The sequence below is a fragment of the Xenopus laevis genome, chromosome 2L, assembly GCF_017654675.1.
Source record: "Xenopus laevis strain J_2021 chromosome 2L, Xenopus_laevis_v10.1, whole genome shotgun sequence".
In the NCBI taxonomy this organism is placed as follows: domain Eukaryota; kingdom Metazoa; phylum Chordata; class Amphibia; order Anura; family Pipidae; genus Xenopus; species Xenopus laevis.
The window spans coordinates 50,092,810-50,110,451 of NC_054373.1; the positions used below are offsets into that span (position 1 = coordinate 50,092,810).

The following is a 17,642-nucleotide window of genomic DNA, read 5'->3' on the forward strand; positions in this document are numbered from 1 at the left end:
CTACTTCTGGTGGCTCTTGATGAAATTGGGACATTTTACCCATTTTAAAGGAATTCAGTCATGATTTTTATGATGTATTTCTTATTTCTAAATTGCACTGTTTACACTGCAAATAATTCACTCTACAATATATTTCATTCCTGAACCAAAAAGTGTATTTTTTTTTAGTTGTAATATTTGTGTGTAGGCAGCCATCTCATGTCATTTTGCCTGGTCATGTGCTTTCAGAAAGAGCAGGATTTTGTTTCTACTACTCAATGTAACTGAATGTGTCGCAGTGGGACCTGGATTTTACTACTGAGTGCTGTTCTTAGATCTGCCAGGCAGCTGTTATCTTGTGTTAGGGAACTGCTATCTGGTTACCTTTCCATTGTTCTGTTGTTAGGCTGCTGGGGGGTGGGTGGGAGGGGAGTGGTTTGATATCACTCCAACTTGCAGTACAGCAGTAAAGAGTGACTAAAGTTTATCAGAGCACAAGTCACATGACAGGGGGCAGCTGGGAAACTGACAATATGTCCAACCCCCTGTCAGATTTCAAAATTAAATATTGAAGAATCTGTTTGCTCTTTTGAGAAACTGATTTATGTGCAGATTTCTGCTGGAGCAGCACTATTAACTGATGCTTTTTTTTGACATGACAGTATCCCTTTAAGGTTCCATACCAAAACTGGAGACTCTTCAGTCACAGTACATCTCTGCACCAATGCCATAATAGCAGGCACCTATTATGTACAGATTAGAAACCAGCACTACCCATTAGCCAGTGGAAGTCTCTTATATAGAATGTGAAGCTGTAAGTGCCTAAAGTGGTTGCCTACTCACAGTATATTTAACATTCCTGAATCCCAGTGGAAACTAGGGTTCAGCCTCCAAACGATTCATATTTTCACCAGGTTTCAGAGCAGGAATAATGAAAACATTCGGAATGTTATTTTATATTAAATAAATAGGCAATGCAACAAGATGTCTTTCAAATAGATGGATTCCTATAACATACTGTGGAACGGATGCTTTTGATACTTCAGTTGAAGAACAGACAACACCTTTAAATAAACAATGAACGGTTTACCTTTTGGTAGCGATTTATTTGTACCTGCTACAGAAACAGAAAACTGTAGTTTTGCTCAAGACACTGAGAAAATCCCGGTCTGTGCCCTCTTTCATTGCCACTGTGGAGATGATTTTCACCGTCCATACTACATGGCCACTACACATATCTACACGAGAAAAAGACAGCTAGTCCACAGGTACAAGGTGTAACATACAAATTCCTGCAATGCAGGGTATGTGCATCAAGCCTCTTTACATGTACCTATTTATAAATATTTACAAATCAATTACAGGCACTTGAAATGTCTTTGGTTGGAACAAACCAACATTGAAAGATGATTCTCCTTCCCCATAGGAGGCCAGATTCTTCCCGTGGGGTCAACAAGCAAATGACTCCACATTTATCTGCTCACAGTACAAAATGGGAAGGTTATGCATCAGACAGGGCAACCTGTGAACAGAAGAGAGAAGTCCTAAGTATTAAAACGACAAAAATAAAATGGATCTACAAAAACTAGCAAAGTAGTCTTTGTCATAAGAGTATTACCAACTATTTCAATCATAATAGTGATAATACATTGAGCTATGAAATAAAGAAAATCAGTTTTGTGTTAAATTTACACAAGGACGAACCAACAGAAGAGAGGGGAATCATGGAAAAAAACACCCAACAATGCAAGTTTGTCCCACACACAAATGTGGATCTGCCAGAATTACAAGATCAGCTTTGTAGACCTAAGAACTACAACATGGGTGTAAACGCTTAACAGCTATTTCATTCTTTTACTCACACCGGTCTGTAACCGATTTGATACTTGGAGTAATAGCTCACACGTGTAAAATAGTGGGTCTTAAAGTCAGCCAATAAAATGCTGATGGTTATGGATGACAGAGGATATATATATATTATTCCTACACAAAGCCCCTTGCATGTTTCACATCACATGAAACTTCTGAGCATATAATAAAGAAGTTTTTCTGATTCAGACCCCAGTGTTCAATTCCTTACGGCTGCAGATTCAGGTGTCTGTGTCACACCTTAGGATAAAATATCAGGAAAACAGATTGAATCAAGCAGCTCCAGGCAGTATTTTTAAACTGCAATGTAACACATTGCAGTTTAAAAATACTGCCTGGAGCTGCTTGATTCAATCTGTTTTCCTGATAAACTTCTGAGCATAGCTCAGTAAAGTTAGGGTCAGTCAGAGATATGGCCCTGTTATCTGCATGAAACTACTGTGAGTCTATGCCAGGGAAAGTTATTCATTGTTATCTTTCAATCCTGTATAGGCTAAGCAATTTGAATTAACATGAAGCCCAATCATGAAATTAAGGGGGAAAAAGTTACTAGGACTGCAATTCATAAACTTCCTTTTGAAACAACAAGGAAAACTTTGGAGATGCCATTACTTAAGGTTCTGACTTCGTATGAAAAAATAAAAAGTTTGTGGAACAGTAAAATGGAGAACTCTGACAATACTACACTCTGTTGGTATAATTATAGATACCTTTTCGGGGCGGAACTCAGAGTTGCTTTGTCTTAGTTTACTTGGTCTACCTCGGATCGCTGCATAACAGAACATGGTGATGACCATCACGAAGAGGAAGTAACTTGTGTCCATCAAATGCAGGTTTATGAGTGAACGGTCATCCTGTAGTCGCAAAACAATGACATGAACAAATAAGGCTCACATAATTCTGTTGCTTTATTTTCAGTGGATTTTTTTTTTCTTTTACAGCAAAGGTTTTAGCTGAATAGCTGAGGGCTACCACATTTAATCATTTTTCCAGAGATATAATTCTGGTTTGCAACCTTTGCAAGAATATTAGGTAAAATGATGAATATGTACATTTTAAATTATACATATTTATCTATATAATTAGATAAACAACAGGGCAACATTACACTTATAGGAGGGGTCAAGTAAATAACCTATATTTATTAAGAAGAGACCTGACCTGAAGATGAGCAAGTTGTCTTGCCTCCACTTAATAAGTATATGCACCATGCCATTAGTTGACTCTCAGCTGTATCTGTGTCTTGTGATAATGTTTAAGTCTTTCAGACAAGAGATTTCCTGCCACTTTTAAAGATTAATATAGCAGAACACATGAATTATATAAACTTGAGTGAATTTCTAATCCCTCAGTAAATGAATGCAGCACCACCAGTTATAGCCATCAAGTCTTTCTTTCACCAAAAAATTAAAAGTATCGGTTGAGTCAGTATTTTGGCGGATTTCTGTTTTTAAATACCCAGATTGTATTTACACCAGTTTTAACAGCACCATTACTCCAAAAAATGCTTCCTCAACTTTTGTGAATTCCCCCCATGAAATTTAAAGATGCTTCAACTACTCCCCTCCTATTTTCCTGGATTAGCTGAATAAAGGGAAACGCTTCAAAGGATATCTGTCCAATTTGTTTTTGATTGAATCCTGTTTGGATTAAAATTATTGCAAATCTTTGGTCAGTTGGCCAGGGACAGCTAGTCTTTGCAAGCAAAATTATTTGCTCCCTCTAAATTTAACATGGCTGATTTCATGTCCCAAACATGCAGAGGTGTATAGTGTGCTCTTGTACATGGCAGCATCAGGAATGGGCAGTGCATAGAAGCTTTGCAGTAAAATAAATCCACACAATCTCACACTCCACAGTCACTCTGAGTAGCAGTGCTACACAAAAAGGATTCTGTTTAACATTTAAGGTGCTAAGAAAAGAGCAAAAACAGGCCTTTTTTCAGTCACAGTACAGATTGCTTTCTGCTTAGTACAGTAACTGAGGAAAATGGAGTAGAGACACTGAAAGTTTCTGAAGTAAACAGGTGTTCAATAATGAATGTATTGCATTTTCTCCTTTTTACTAAAGATGTACACAAGGCTGTGGAGTCAGTACATACAGTAAATCCTCTGACTCTGATGCCTCAGTTTATGGTACCTCCGACTCTTCTGTTTTTAAAGGAACAGTAACACCAAAAACTTAACGGGTATCAAAGTAATTAAAATAGTATGTACTGTTGCTCTGCACTGGGAAAACTGCCCCCATGGCTACAAAGCAGCCTATTTATATAATTATTATAGTAGTGTTTCTAAAGCAAACACACAGCTTTAACCAGTGCATGCTAACAGTATATTATAGCAGTTTTTTCTCCAAGACTAATGTTGATCATTAAGTACAGCTGTAATTAATTTTAAGAAAATGAGGATCTGGTTTTGTATTTGGACTTATTGCTTTGAGGAAAATTTGCATGACCTACATGAATACACCTTATAAAAGAAATAAGGTGCAGAGGATTTTGGGCCATATGTGGGACGTATAGGTGGGATATCATCTTTTTCAAAGATACCGTAAATGTTTGCTGATGTCTTTTTGTATGCTGTAAATAATCATCTGCCCTCTACTCCAGTTTGAATCAGTTACTAATACAGAAGACAGAAAGAAGAAAGATTTATGTGAGAGGTATTATATGAAGCAGCATAAGATGAAATTTATCATTCATCTCTTTTTCTTTTTTTTAATTGCCACAATGTATGCTGTGCATTCAGGGACATTCACCAAGTGATTGCCATGCAAAGGCTCAGTATGTGCACTCACCGTGGGTTGGGCAGGTTCGGGTCGACCACGCACCACCCTTTCCAGGTCGCGGGCGGATTGAGCTCTTCTGACTGCTCTCCCCGCTCGTGACCTTAACAATGCTGGCTTCCGAGTTGAACTTTTATACACGCGCACCTGTGCGCCCTGCCCCTTTTGTGGTGTTATCGGTGGGGTGTGTCAGCGCGGGTCTATAAAAGGAAAATCCTGAAACGCACATCACTAGCACTCACCTCTGACACAATAACTGTGAGTTTGGGATTTAAAGCATGGTACACCTTGCCTATTGCTCCCTTGTAACACCAGAAAGGATTATAGTCGTGTGCGTTCTTTGTCCCTGAGTCACGAGCAGTGGTGAACATCTTGTACCACAAAGAAGCGTTGCTGTATGTCTCAGGAATACAGTGAGGAGGCTGACTACAATAAAGAAAGATGAAAACAAAAATTAAACAAGGTTTGCAAGCCTTTTATGAATTTAGGCTGTGGCCTTGATCACATTATTCATCTGCTACAAAATCATGTGGTAAAGAGATGCTTACACTGTGACTGGAAACACACTGGCCACTGCAGTGACGGTCATACATGTAGTAAATACCACCTGCTCACAGTGCCCATGGACAATACACTCATCAGAGTTCCACGCAGCAGGCAAAGTGAACGTAATATTCATCTCCTCGTGGGAATCTCTGCCTTATAAGGAAAATAAAATATTTTCAGATTTTGCTTAAATACTACTTCCTTACCCATGGTTGCAGCTGATTTTTATAACAGGAGATCACCTTGCTCCCATCAGTTGCACAATAGAACGCCATGGGAAGCTGCTGGTGGGAATACAGAAGAGCACATAAGAGAGCAGATGTAAAGAGAAAATAGATTGTAAATACACATCGTCCATAAGAATAACTGGATTTAGAAGCTTCTATTGTATCAATTCTAACAGATGCAATAGAAGCTTAATGAAACTCAAGGATTCAGCTCAGCAGAGAAATAGATGTTGTCAACTAAATGTATCAATTTAGAACAGTTAAAGAGTCAGCACCCCCCATCCACCCCGGCTGCTTTAGAGAGACATAAGAAGGTGAAAAATTAAAATTTAGACTTTAATATTAGAAAAACGTTCACAAATAGATAATACAAAGTAATTGGAAAAAGTCTACTTCTGGTGAACTATCTGAAACCAGCAAAGTGTCTGGAGGTGAATTACCCCTTTAAAAGAGAAGGAAAGGCTTAAATTAAGTAAGCTTTATCAGAAAGGTCTATATAAATACACCAGTAAACCCTCAAAGTAATGCTGCTCTTAGTCCTCTGTCAAAAGAAACACAGCATTTCTTTCCTTTTATTGTGTACACATGGGCTTCTGTATCAGACTTCCTGTTTTCAGCATAAACCTCCAGGGCAGGGCTTGAGCATGTTCAGTTTGTTCGTCTCCCCTTCCCTCCTCCCATCCCAGCTGTAAACTGAGCTCAGAGCTGTAAGTGAGCAGGGAGAGACTCAGGCAGGAAGTGATGTCACACCAAGCTTATATGGCAGCTTCTATCCTAAACAGTGTCTAGAGCTGTTTACTCAGGTAAAGCATTCTGCAGAATAAATATAATGTTCTAGCTTGCACTATTGTGGCTAATCTGTTGACAATAAACTGTCTTGGAGCTTTCATTCTCCTTTAACACTTTTAGGCTCAGTAGGATCTGATGTAGCTTGTAAAAGTGGGGAAGAGTTATACTATAGTTTTGCCTAGGTATGAAAGAGCAGTTGGGTTGAAGCAAGAGTCCGCAAGGCTTTTTTTGATAGGCTGCAAAGAGAACTTTTGTAGTGCAATTTATGAACGGTTGTCCAGAGATGGCCTGTGGCAGATAAGCATAGCATAGCACTGTGGAATATGTTGGCACTTTATAAATACAGTAAGTGTTAATACTAATAGAAAATAATAACAGAAATCAACATATCAGCCTTTGAGTTGTCTGCAGCATTTATAAGCAAAAATCACAGCTGGCGTTAAAGTATGGAAAGAAAGAAGACAAATCAGTGCCCAGATTTATATAGAAAAGTCTGAAAGAGTAAAAATGGCTTCATCCAGGAACAAGGCATTATTCAATTAAATAAATGACTTCTAGTTACACAACTGAAGAACGCTATGGAAAAATTCTAACCCAGACACAAGTGCAGTTAATATTAAATATGAAATCTAATTTATTCTATCAAGGCATGCTTTCCATTACCAATTGCACAAGGGAACACCACATACTATTGAAACTACTAAATATAAATCAAAATAATAATTTCCATATATTCTGGGAATGCTCTAAGATCCAACAATTTGGGACTGCAAGAATTGAAGACCTTACCTCACAGTAACAGACGATGCCATCAACAACTTACACAATGCCAAAAAGCAATACTGATTACCAGGAAAGTTACAGAGCCTTCTATGCTAGGCTTCTGGATCAATCTGAGTTAGCCTACTAGGCACAAGGTTGCTCAGCTAAGTTTGGAAAAATATGGGACAGATGGCTGATTGACCAACAAACAGGAAGTTTAGTCCCCTTAAAGGATAAGCCCCATATACGGATAAGAAACCTTTCTCAAATATTTGCTAAGCAGAAGAACATCAGAGTAGCCCTCTTTCTCCTGACGACTTCTTTGACTACTTGGTGGTCAGACTTGTCAGGATATGATCAGCAGGTGTTGTAACAAAATTAATTTATGTTAACAGTACATGTATCCTTCAATATCTTTGAATTTAAAAAAAATAATAAAATAATGAATGTACATTACAAAAGTGCTTAGAATTAGTGATGCACATTTTATCCTTCTGCCCGGCTGAACCGAATCTGAATTTGCATATGCAAATTTGGGGCGGGAAGGGAAACCGCGTGACTTTTTGCAAAAGAATGAAGTAAAATTTTTCCCCTTCCCAACTCTAATTTGTATATGCAAATTAGGATTCGGCCTAATCCAAAATAGTGGATTTGGTGCATCCCTAATTAGAATAGCACCCTCATTAATTTTACATTCCCTTATTAAGGTTTACCTCTCCTTTAAACGGACATAGGTTTCTCACATAGAGACCACTTTATTGCCTAGGATGTTGTTTTTATAATTTGCTGCACAAATAAACGGGATTGCCCATACCTACATTTCTTCTCATTTTTACCTTTCTTCCCCCCCCTGCTTCTGCCATTTCTTCTTCTCAATCTCTTTCTTAGTTCTTTTTTTGTATACCAAAACTAGCAAAAACAATCTTTCAAAAAAAAAAAAAAAAAAAAAATCTATATAAGAGAGCAACAAACATAATACTAACAAAGTTCTCCTAGTGGAAAAAGAAGAGTACACAGAATAATACAATACAATGAAATACTTGATTGGATACCTGAAAGACCAATCTGATGACCAAAAATGGTTGAGCTCAGGTGTGTGATGTTACGGGAATATCCACCAAAGGGTTTAAGTGGATCTAAAGTCAAGGTAATTGCCACAGAAATATTTATGGGTCCAGAGTCCTCTAGAGCTTGAGGTGTTTGTGTGGATGACCTTGCTTGACCGGAAGTTACTGTGCTCTCAGGAGGGGTGGTTTCATTCAAAAAATGCTTTAAGGTTTCATTGTCAGATACACACAAGTCCAGATTGTTAAACCTCAGGAGGAAGGTGTTCCAGTCCTAAAGATGAAGTAAAACATGCTTAAAGAGGTAAAACAATTTGAAATTATAAAATGAATATGGCTTTGATAGCAGTGTTCTATAATTAGATTGCAATAAGTATTTATTTTTTTTGTACTTTCTGAATTATTTACATTTTCCTTGCTGCATCTGTGAATTTAAACTACTGCTCCTGGGCAAATTTAGTTGCTTGCCTTCACATAAGTTCCCAGACCTTGGTCAAATCGAAGAAGTCACTTGAGGGGCCGAGGCAGCCATCTTTACTAATGCACCGTGCGTTCCAGAGCGGAACGCAGGGGCCTTCACCTGGGAGTGGAGGCGGGTGTTGCATGCTACACTAGTTTCAGTTTTGCCAGTCAAATGCTTTAAAGAAGAAGCAAAGGCTAAAATAAAGTAAGCTTTATCAGAAAGGTCTATATAAATACATCAGTAAACCCTCAAAGTTATGCTGCTCTGAGTCCTCTGTCAAAAGAAACACCACATTTATTTCTTTCTATTGTGTATACATGGACTTCTGTATCAGATTTCCTGTTTTTCTACATAAACTTCCAGGGCTAGGGCTTGAGCATGCTCAGTGTGCTCCTCTCTCCCTGCTGTAATCTGAGCCCAAAGCTATTAATGAGCAGAGAAGAGACTGAGGTAGGAAGTGATGTCACACCAAGCTAATATGGCAGCTGCTATCCTAATCGTATAGCTTGCACTAATGTGGCTAATCTATCAGCAACAATCTATCAGTTTAGCAAACCATCTATAAATGTTCTAGATTTCAGGCCATAACATACCTCAGTCATTTCCGGTGACTTGATCTCTTTCATTTTGAAGAAATAACCAAGTGTTAGGAAGGCTATGGCCATTCCACTTACACTGACCATAAAAATCACCAGAGGTGGCCGGCTGTTGATGTAGGACTTCAGGTTCTCCAGGGGATGTAAGGTCAGAATCATTTTGGTCTCAATACCCTGCAAAGAAAATGCCACATCTGAACAGGGTTGTTCACCTTTGAGTTAACTTTTAGTATGATGTAGATGATATTCTGAGACAATTTGCAAATGGTTTTAATTTTTTTTTATTATTTGCAGTTTGTAATTATTTGCAGTTTTTATTCAGCAGTTCTCCAGTTTGCAATGCTTGGTAATGTTGTTGCTAGGGTTCAAGTTACTGTAGCAAGTATGCTTTGATTTGAATAAGAGACTAGAATTTGAATACGAGAGGACCTGAACAGAAAGAAGAGTAATAAAATAATAATACATTTGTAGCCTTACAGAGCATTTGTTTTTAGAAGGGGTCAGTGATCCCACCATCCTTTTTAAAAGAGAAGAAGGCAAATAATTAAAAAAACTATGGAAAAAAATAATGAAGACCAGTTGAAAACTTGCTTTGAATTGGCTATTCTATAACATACTAAAAGTTAACTTAATGGTTAACTACCGCTTTAAAAGGCACAGTCCATAATACAGTGACTAATGTAGCGGTAAAAACCTAATTTTCATGCCAAGTTTTGAATCCTACATTATAATACAGTAGAACTCCAATTTAAAAAAATTTCAGGGGGTACTGCCAAAAAGAGCCTCCTGTGGGCTTACAGAGTGATATTCTGAGATACTTTGCAATTGGTTTTCATATTTTATTATTTGTGTTTTTAGAGTTATTTAGCTTTTTATTCAGCAGCTCTCCAGGTTTCAGTTTCAGCAATCTGGTAGATAGGGTCCAAATTACCCTAGCAACCACACTTGAATAAGAGACTGGAATATGAATAGGAGAGGGTTTGAATAAAAAGATGGGTAATAGAAAGTAGCAATGACAATATATTTGCAGCTTTACACAGCATTTGTTTTTATATGGGGTTAATGACCCCAATTTGAAAACTGGAAAGAGTTAGGAGTCAATTAATTTAAAAACTATAAAAAAAATAAAATAATGAAGACCAACTGAGAAGTTGCTTAGAATTAACCATTCTATAACATACTAAAAGTTAACTTAAATGTGAACCACCCGTTTAAGTGTACAGTCTTTGTCTTTATATGCTACTATTAATATTTTTATGTTTCAGTGGCTTAATTATGTCACGTGCAGATTAGATCTGTGAATGCTGCTTAATAAAAGCACACATTGTTCAGCCAAGAAAAGTTCATTTTGTTTAGATTTGACCAATGTGTGCTGAAGCACAAGACAGATAAATGAGTTACTGGGCATATGGCATAGAGCAGGGGTCCCCAACCTTTTTTCACCCGTGAGCAACATTCAGATGTAAAAAGAGTTGGGGAGCAACACAAGCATGAAAAATGTTCCTAGGTGGTGCCATATAAGGGTTGTGATTGACTATTGGTAGCCCCTATGTGGACTGGCAACCTACAGAAGCCTCTGTTTGGCAGTACACCTGGTTTTTATGCAACTAAAACTTGCCTCCAAGCCCGGAATTCAAAAATAATCACCTGCTTTGAGGCCACTGGGAGCAACATCCAAGGGGTTGGGGAGCAACATGTTGCTCACGAGCTACTGGTTGGGGAACACTGGCATAGAGGGAGGGTGCCTTGCTACACTTTAAGAAGCATTATACTGGAACAGGTTTACACAAATGGAACTAAATCACACATGATGTCAAGTACATCTTTTCATTTCAAAATTCTACTTTTAAAGATACAGCCACTCATTTACATCCCTTTTTGTTCTGATGTTTAATGTCGGATATAATTTGTCTTTTATCATATTTATTCTCTTATTCAATTTGGGCCGTAGCAACCAGATTGCTGAAATTGCAAACCGGAGAGCTGCTGAACAAAAAGCTAAATGACTCAAAAACCACAAATAATAAAAAATGAAAACCAATTGCACTGTCTCAGAATATCACATCATACTAAAAGTTATCTCAGAGGTGAATAACCCCTTTCATTAAAATGAATGGCGACCAGAATTGGATTCCGACCCCTCCCCCTTGCAAAAGATTTTGCATCTACACCGGTCCCCAGACCAAAAAAGGTTGGGGACCCCTGTATTAGATGAGTACAGGCACCACACTGACAAGTTGATTAAGACCTCTTGAACTATTAACTACTGCTTGAAATAATTAGCAAGCAAATTGAAACGCAACCAAATGCATACTTTAAAGGGGTTGGTAACCTTTGCGTTGACGTAGAGAGTGATTTTCTGAGACAATTTGCAATTGGTTTTCATTTTTTTTAATTATTTTCAGGTTTTTTTAGCTTTTTTTTTATTCAGTAGCTTGCCAGATTGCAATTTCAGCAATCTGGTTGCTGGGGCCAAATTACCCTAGCAACCATGCATTGATTTGAATAAGAAACTGGAATATGAATAGGAGAGGGTCTGACTAGAAAGATGAAAAATAAAAAGTAACAACAATACATTTGTAGCCTTACAGAACATTTGTTTTAAGATGGGGTCAGTGACCCCCATTTAAAAGCTGAAAAGAGTCAGAAGAAGAAGGCAGAGAATTCAAAAACTATATAAAAAAAAATAATGAGGTCCAATTGAAAAGAATTGGCCATTTATACTAATATGGACAACCCCTGTAAGCTTTATGAGCTGGAATAAAGGCACCCAAATGTGTTCTCTGCTACCTCCCATTGATGACAGTGTTCACTAGCCACATCCCATAATGATAATAGTTATCAGCAGCAAAAATTTCCTGCAGCAAGTATACTTTATTCCCACAGCCAAAATACATCTAGATTCAGGACAAACTACATTCCACAGATTTACATTCTAAATCCGTCGTCCCTGTGGCAGCAAGTGAAACAAGGAAAGTGTGTCAGCAAAGCTCCTCAAAAAGTATGCATGGGGGCCAAATTATAGGACACAGACAAAAGTTGGTAGGTGTTTAATCATTTATTGGACAGGTTTGTTAAAAATTCATTTGGGTGAGCAAGACAGATCCTGTCCTTTTCTCACATCTCTGCACAGCTTGCAAAATGAGCAGATCTATGTGTGAATAGCCAGCCTGACCATTTCAGGGTGCTGAAAGTGGTAGTTTACCTTTAAGTGTAAGGACGAGGAAAGGCTAATTCAATGTGGGGTGACAAAATGATAGCTGCCCAGCCAATGACGTTTTTTCCCGGACTGGGGCCCCATTTCAGTAGAAAAAATGCACTGGTCCAGGCATATTCAGGCATAGATTTGGGCACATGCAGATTAAATTTCCAGATTTTCTCTACGGAATATGCATGCCAGTCAGTACTAAGGATGCCAAAAAAAGTAATTAAAATAGCAGTATGGTGCTGCAAAAAGAGACCCAGCCAAGGGTAAAAAAGAATTGGATTCACTGGCTGTGCCTTACATATTGCTCCCCCCCCCCATGAATCACAAGTTTCATTGTGCTTTTAGCAAATTATTGGATGTTCTAGTTTCAGCAGCTTCTCAGTTGGTCTTCAATAGATTATTTTATTTCTCAAATTATTTGCCATGCTCTCCGGCCTTTTTCCAGCTTTCAAATGGGGTCACTGATTGTGGTTACACTTAATTACTTATCATCCCCTTTCCTATTCCATTCTTTTAATCAAACCACTGCCTGGTTGCTAGGGTAAATTGTCCCAGAACATTACAGTCTACACCCCAGTATAAATTTAAAGGTGAGCTACCCCTTTAAAAGGGTTGTTCAACTTTGAGATAACTTTTAGGGGCATATTTATCAAGGGTCGAATTTCGAATTGAAAAAACTTCTAAATTCTAATTCAAAAAGACCAACCAAAGTTAAGTCCGTTTTTGGTTTTTTTTGGTCGAATAGGTTAGTTTTCGATTGAATCGTTCCGTATTCGGCCAAATTCGAATCGTACAAATCAAAGTAATATTGCATTCGATTCAACGTTTTTCCCAAAGAAAAACTTCGATTTTTTTTTTCCACCAATTGACTCCAAATAGGTTCTAGGTCTAGGAGGTCCTTCATAGGCTGAACAAGTTTTAGATGGCGAATGGTCGAAGTTGAATTTTAAAAGAGTATATAATAAATTTCGATATTCAAATTTTTTTCAAATTCGAATCGAATTTGGACTATTCCCTAGTCAAAGTATACAAAAAATAGCTCGAAAATCGAATATTTTCCATTTGAAAATTCACCTCAACCTTTGATAAATCTGCCCCTTAGTATGATGTAGAGAGTGGTATTCTGAGGCAATTTGCAATATGTTTTCATTTTTTATTATTGAATGTTTTTGAGTTATTTAGCTTTTTATTCAGCAGCTCTTCAATTTGCATCTTAACCAATCTGGTAACTAGGGTCCAAATTACCCTAGCAACCATGCAGTGATTTGAATAAGAGACTGGAATATGAATAGGAGAGGCCTGAATAGAAGGATCAGTAGTAAAAAGTAACAATAACAATACATTTGTAGCCTTACATAGCATTTGTTTTTTTAGAAGGGAGTCAGCGATGTCTATTTGAAAGCTGCAAAAAGGCAAATAACTATAAAACTATAAAAAAATAAATAATGAAAACCATTTGAAAAGTTGCTAAGAATTGGCCGTTCTATAACATAATAAAAGTTACCTTAAAGGTGAACCACCCCTTTAAACACAATGACCATGTAAATAAAGTCATTGAGATGAAATCACTTTAGTCCACTTAGGTGAGGACCCTGTGTCTCTTGGAAACTATGGTATAAAATTGACAAGAAAGGGGAAAAAAAAAAAAGTCATCATTGATAAAATTAATAGATTTGGGTTTGTATGGGAGTTGTAAAGAAAGGAAAGCCAGAGACAAAATAGGTATAATGCTGGTTAAGTTGGTTATGCACATCTAAATGGTTTTAGGCAGTTTTTTTTCTTTAAAAATGTTGAACTTCTGTCTGTGACCTCCTGGTACTAGGTCCTTGAGGAGGTTAAATAGTAAATGTTCACGGAGCTCCAAGCACACTACAAAAAGATATTATCTCTATGGAGGAAGATTGCCAAAAAGCCCCAGACTGAGACCCCCAACCAGGTCCAGTGCTGGGCATGCTCCATCTTTGAAATTAACCAAATACATATTCTTGTGCCTTCAGTTGCTTTTTTAAATTTTCACAAGAGAAACCACTAAAGAGGATATGGCTAGCAATAAAAGATGTAAATAGTATGTGGCAGCATAAAAGAGGAAGTACAATTTCTCAGACTATATTATGTCCGGGAGCTTGTCCTGGTCATTAAATCATTTACAGAATGTAACTTGAGTAACTGCGTAAAGTGAAACTATCAGCATACCACCACCTACAATTAAAGCCTTGCCAAACAAAAGAGGCATGTTTGCTCCACGTCCTTCTCACATTCATAAGGCAGATAGTTTAACCTTTTTTGTAATTAAGCGTCATGATTGCTGGAAAGTGGCTACCAAACCCATAGAAAGGGATAAACAAATGAATATATCCAGGATATGGGGATTTTCTCAAACTAGCGTGAAATTCAGTTATTATAAATGTAAGATTTTACCCATGGGATTTAAAACGATCACATTTTAAATATATAAGGGGTCCATATAATAACATCTCAGATGGTGCATTCACCAAAATAATGGCATGCCTTAAAGGAGAAGGAAAGTCATCTTGCACTTGGGGGTGCCAAATGTTAGGCACCCCCAAGTGATTGTATTGACTTTACCTGAAACCCCGAGCCGGTGCTCCTATCAGCACAAAACTGCACCAACCTGGAGTTATACCAGTGAGCACCATGGAGAGATCATCTACCGGCTTCTTCTTTCTTTGAATTTCCCAGGCCAAGCGCATGCGCAGTAGAACGAAATAGACGACTTTTTAGTTAAAGTTCAGCTTTTCGCTCTACTGCACATGCGCAGCTGCATGAAGAAAGAGGAAGCCTGAAGATCGATCCGTGGTGCTCACTGGTATAACCCCGGGTTGGTGCAGTTTTCTGCTGATATTAAAGAGCTGCAGTGGCGTAACTACCGGGGGAGCAGGGGGTGCGATTGGGCCAGGGCCCGCTCCCCCTCAGGGCCCCCCGGCAGCTCGCACACCACTGTGTTTAGGCAAATGCGGCTGTATTTGCGGCCGTTTCCGGGTGTATGGAGGGGGGCGGGGCGGGGCCCGGCTGCACGTCCCGCGCCAGGGCCCGCCCCCCTCTAGTTGTGCTGCTGAAGGGCTGCCCTTCCTGCTCTAATCTAAAGCTGTCTCAGTACAAATCAAGCAGATACAGACCAACACCTGTCTCACCTGGCAGAGCTAAGCACCTCACTGCCCACACTCTGTCGCTATAAGCACCTCGCTGCCCACAAGCAGTGACTACATGCACCTCACTGCCCACAAGCAGTGACTACATGCACCTCACTGCCCACAAGCAGTCACTACATGCACCTCACTACCCCCAAGCAGTCACTACAAACAACTCATTGTCCACAAGCAGTCACTACAAACACCTCACTGTAACTGCAAGCACCTCATTGCCCACAAGCAGTGATTACAAGCACCTCACTGGCCTCACTGTCACTACAAGCACCTCATTGCCCACAAGCAGTAACTACAAGCACCTCACTGGCCTCACTGTCACTACAAGCAGCTCACTACCCACAAGCAGTCACTACAAGCACCTCACTGTCACTACAAGCACCTCACTGCCCACAAGCAGTCACTACAAGCGCTTGCTTCTTGCTGACATACCTGTACACAGGCCTTTACTGGTGCCGACTTGCTCCCGGACTCATTCTCTCAGACGGTGTATGTGAGTGATAATATCGGGCTCCAGGAGCGGAGCATGGCTGCTATGTGTGAATGTATGTGTGTGGGTGTGTGTGTGGGTGTGTGTATGACAGCACAAGGAACTGCGCACCACTCCGCTCCCCCTTTCCCTGTACTTCCTCTCTAGTGTTTCCGGAGGTTACCGCTGACCTGTCACAGTGTAGGCCCCGCCCTCATACAATGTAACTTTATTAACACATGATTGCTGGGTTCCTTCCTTTCGTTACAGCTTCAGCGCAGCCGGGTCATGTGAATCGCTGTTACCATTCCATTCCGCGCCGCGTTCCAAATTACAGAGCACAGTTGGAATTATATTTCGGGATCAGGCAGAAGTGACGAGCCCTTCTTGAGACTATTCAGATCTTTCTCAGCCATGTTTAACAGGCAGGAGAAAGTAGAAACACTAGTAGCGCTACTTTACTTACAGAATGGCCACTTTCAATTGGTGTTCATTATTTATAGTTTTTTTTTTTGTTTTAATTATTTGTCTCTCAAATGGGGGTCACTGACCCCATCTATAAAAACAAATGCTCAGTTAGGCTACAAATGTATTGTTCTTGCTACTTTTAATTGCCAGTCTTTCTATTCAGGCCTCTCCTATTCATATTCCACTCTCAAATCAATGCATGGTTGCTAGGGTCATTTGGACCCCAGCAACTAGATTGCTGAAACAGGAATGCTGCTGAATAAAAAGCTAAATACCTCAAAAACATAAATAATAACATGGAAACCTGTTGCAAATTGTATCACTCTCTACTAGTGATGGGTGAATTTCTCCCATTTCACATATGCAAATTAGGGGTGGGAAGGAGAAAACATTTTTTACTTCCTTGTTTTGTGGCAAAAAGTCACTCAATTTCCCTCCCCACCCCTAATTTGGAGATGCAAATTAGGGTTCGGTTTGGCCGGGCAGAAGGATTCCGCCGAATCTGAATCCTGCTGAAAAAGGCCAAATCCTGGCTGAATCCTGAACCGAATCCTGGATTCGGTGCATCCCTATTATAAATGAGCCCCATGTCTGTGAAAGGTGGTTTTTTTAAGCCTTAACTGATGTTTTTTCAGTCCCACATGCCTCCAGGGCCACTCCCATGGGACATACCTATCAACATTTGAAAATCATAAAGAGGTATAGGGGAAAGGTCTGCTGCATGCAGCAGATCTTTTTGGCCACACACACTTTGTGACAACCCCACATGGTGCATCAGATGCACAAAGAGCACTAGTGTTAAGACAGACACAGTGACCTCCACCATTTGATGACATATTGTGGCCAGGGGTGCTTCGCCAATGAGGCGAGTTGAGGCTGTTGCCTCAGGCGGCAGCGCCCCACTAGTTACCAGGGGCAGCAAAAATGCAGCTCCTAGTACTTTAAGAGCTGAATTTCTGGTTTTCAAACTGGAAATTCGGCTCTTCTAGTGCAAAGAGCGTAGTTAGGCTCTCTGCGTTAGCATACTGGCCCTCTCTGCCACCCTCGTGGACCCCCCCAGGCGCAAAAAGGTAGAGGGGGGGCGGCAACAACTGCTGCTGCTGCTGCCTCAGGTGGCGGAGGGGCCAGGATCGCCCCTGATTGTGGCCTTAAGCGTTCCAGTACACACTGTGGCACCTGCATTTCATGACAAACAGTGGAAGTTCCCCAGCATTTCAGAGTTAAGCAACTCACCTCAGGCGGCAGTGCCAGATA

The 17,642-nt window shown here is 39.5% G+C and overlaps 1 protein-coding gene across 2 annotated transcripts; it reads right to left on the reverse strand.

The window, feature by feature from the left end:
- Window positions 1-1,064: 1,064 nt before the first annotated feature.
- Window positions 1,065-16,097, reverse strand: tmem248.L (transmembrane protein 248 L homeolog). Of its 2 annotated transcripts, XM_018244777.2 has the most exons (8): window positions 15,884-16,097; window positions 13,792-13,895; window positions 9,077-9,253; window positions 8,009-8,294; window positions 5,181-5,331; window positions 4,875-5,058; window positions 2,559-2,702; window positions 1,065-1,501 (listed from the first exon to the last, which is right to left on the reverse strand). In XM_018244777.2, exons 2-8 carry the CDS (start codon window positions 13,840-13,842, stop codon window positions 1,481-1,483), a joined length of 1,014 nt encoding a protein of 337 aa, XP_018100266.1. In that variant the 5' UTR covers window positions 13,843-13,895; window positions 15,884-16,097; the 3' UTR covers window positions 1,065-1,480.
- Window positions 16,098-17,642: the final 1,545 nt, after the last annotated feature.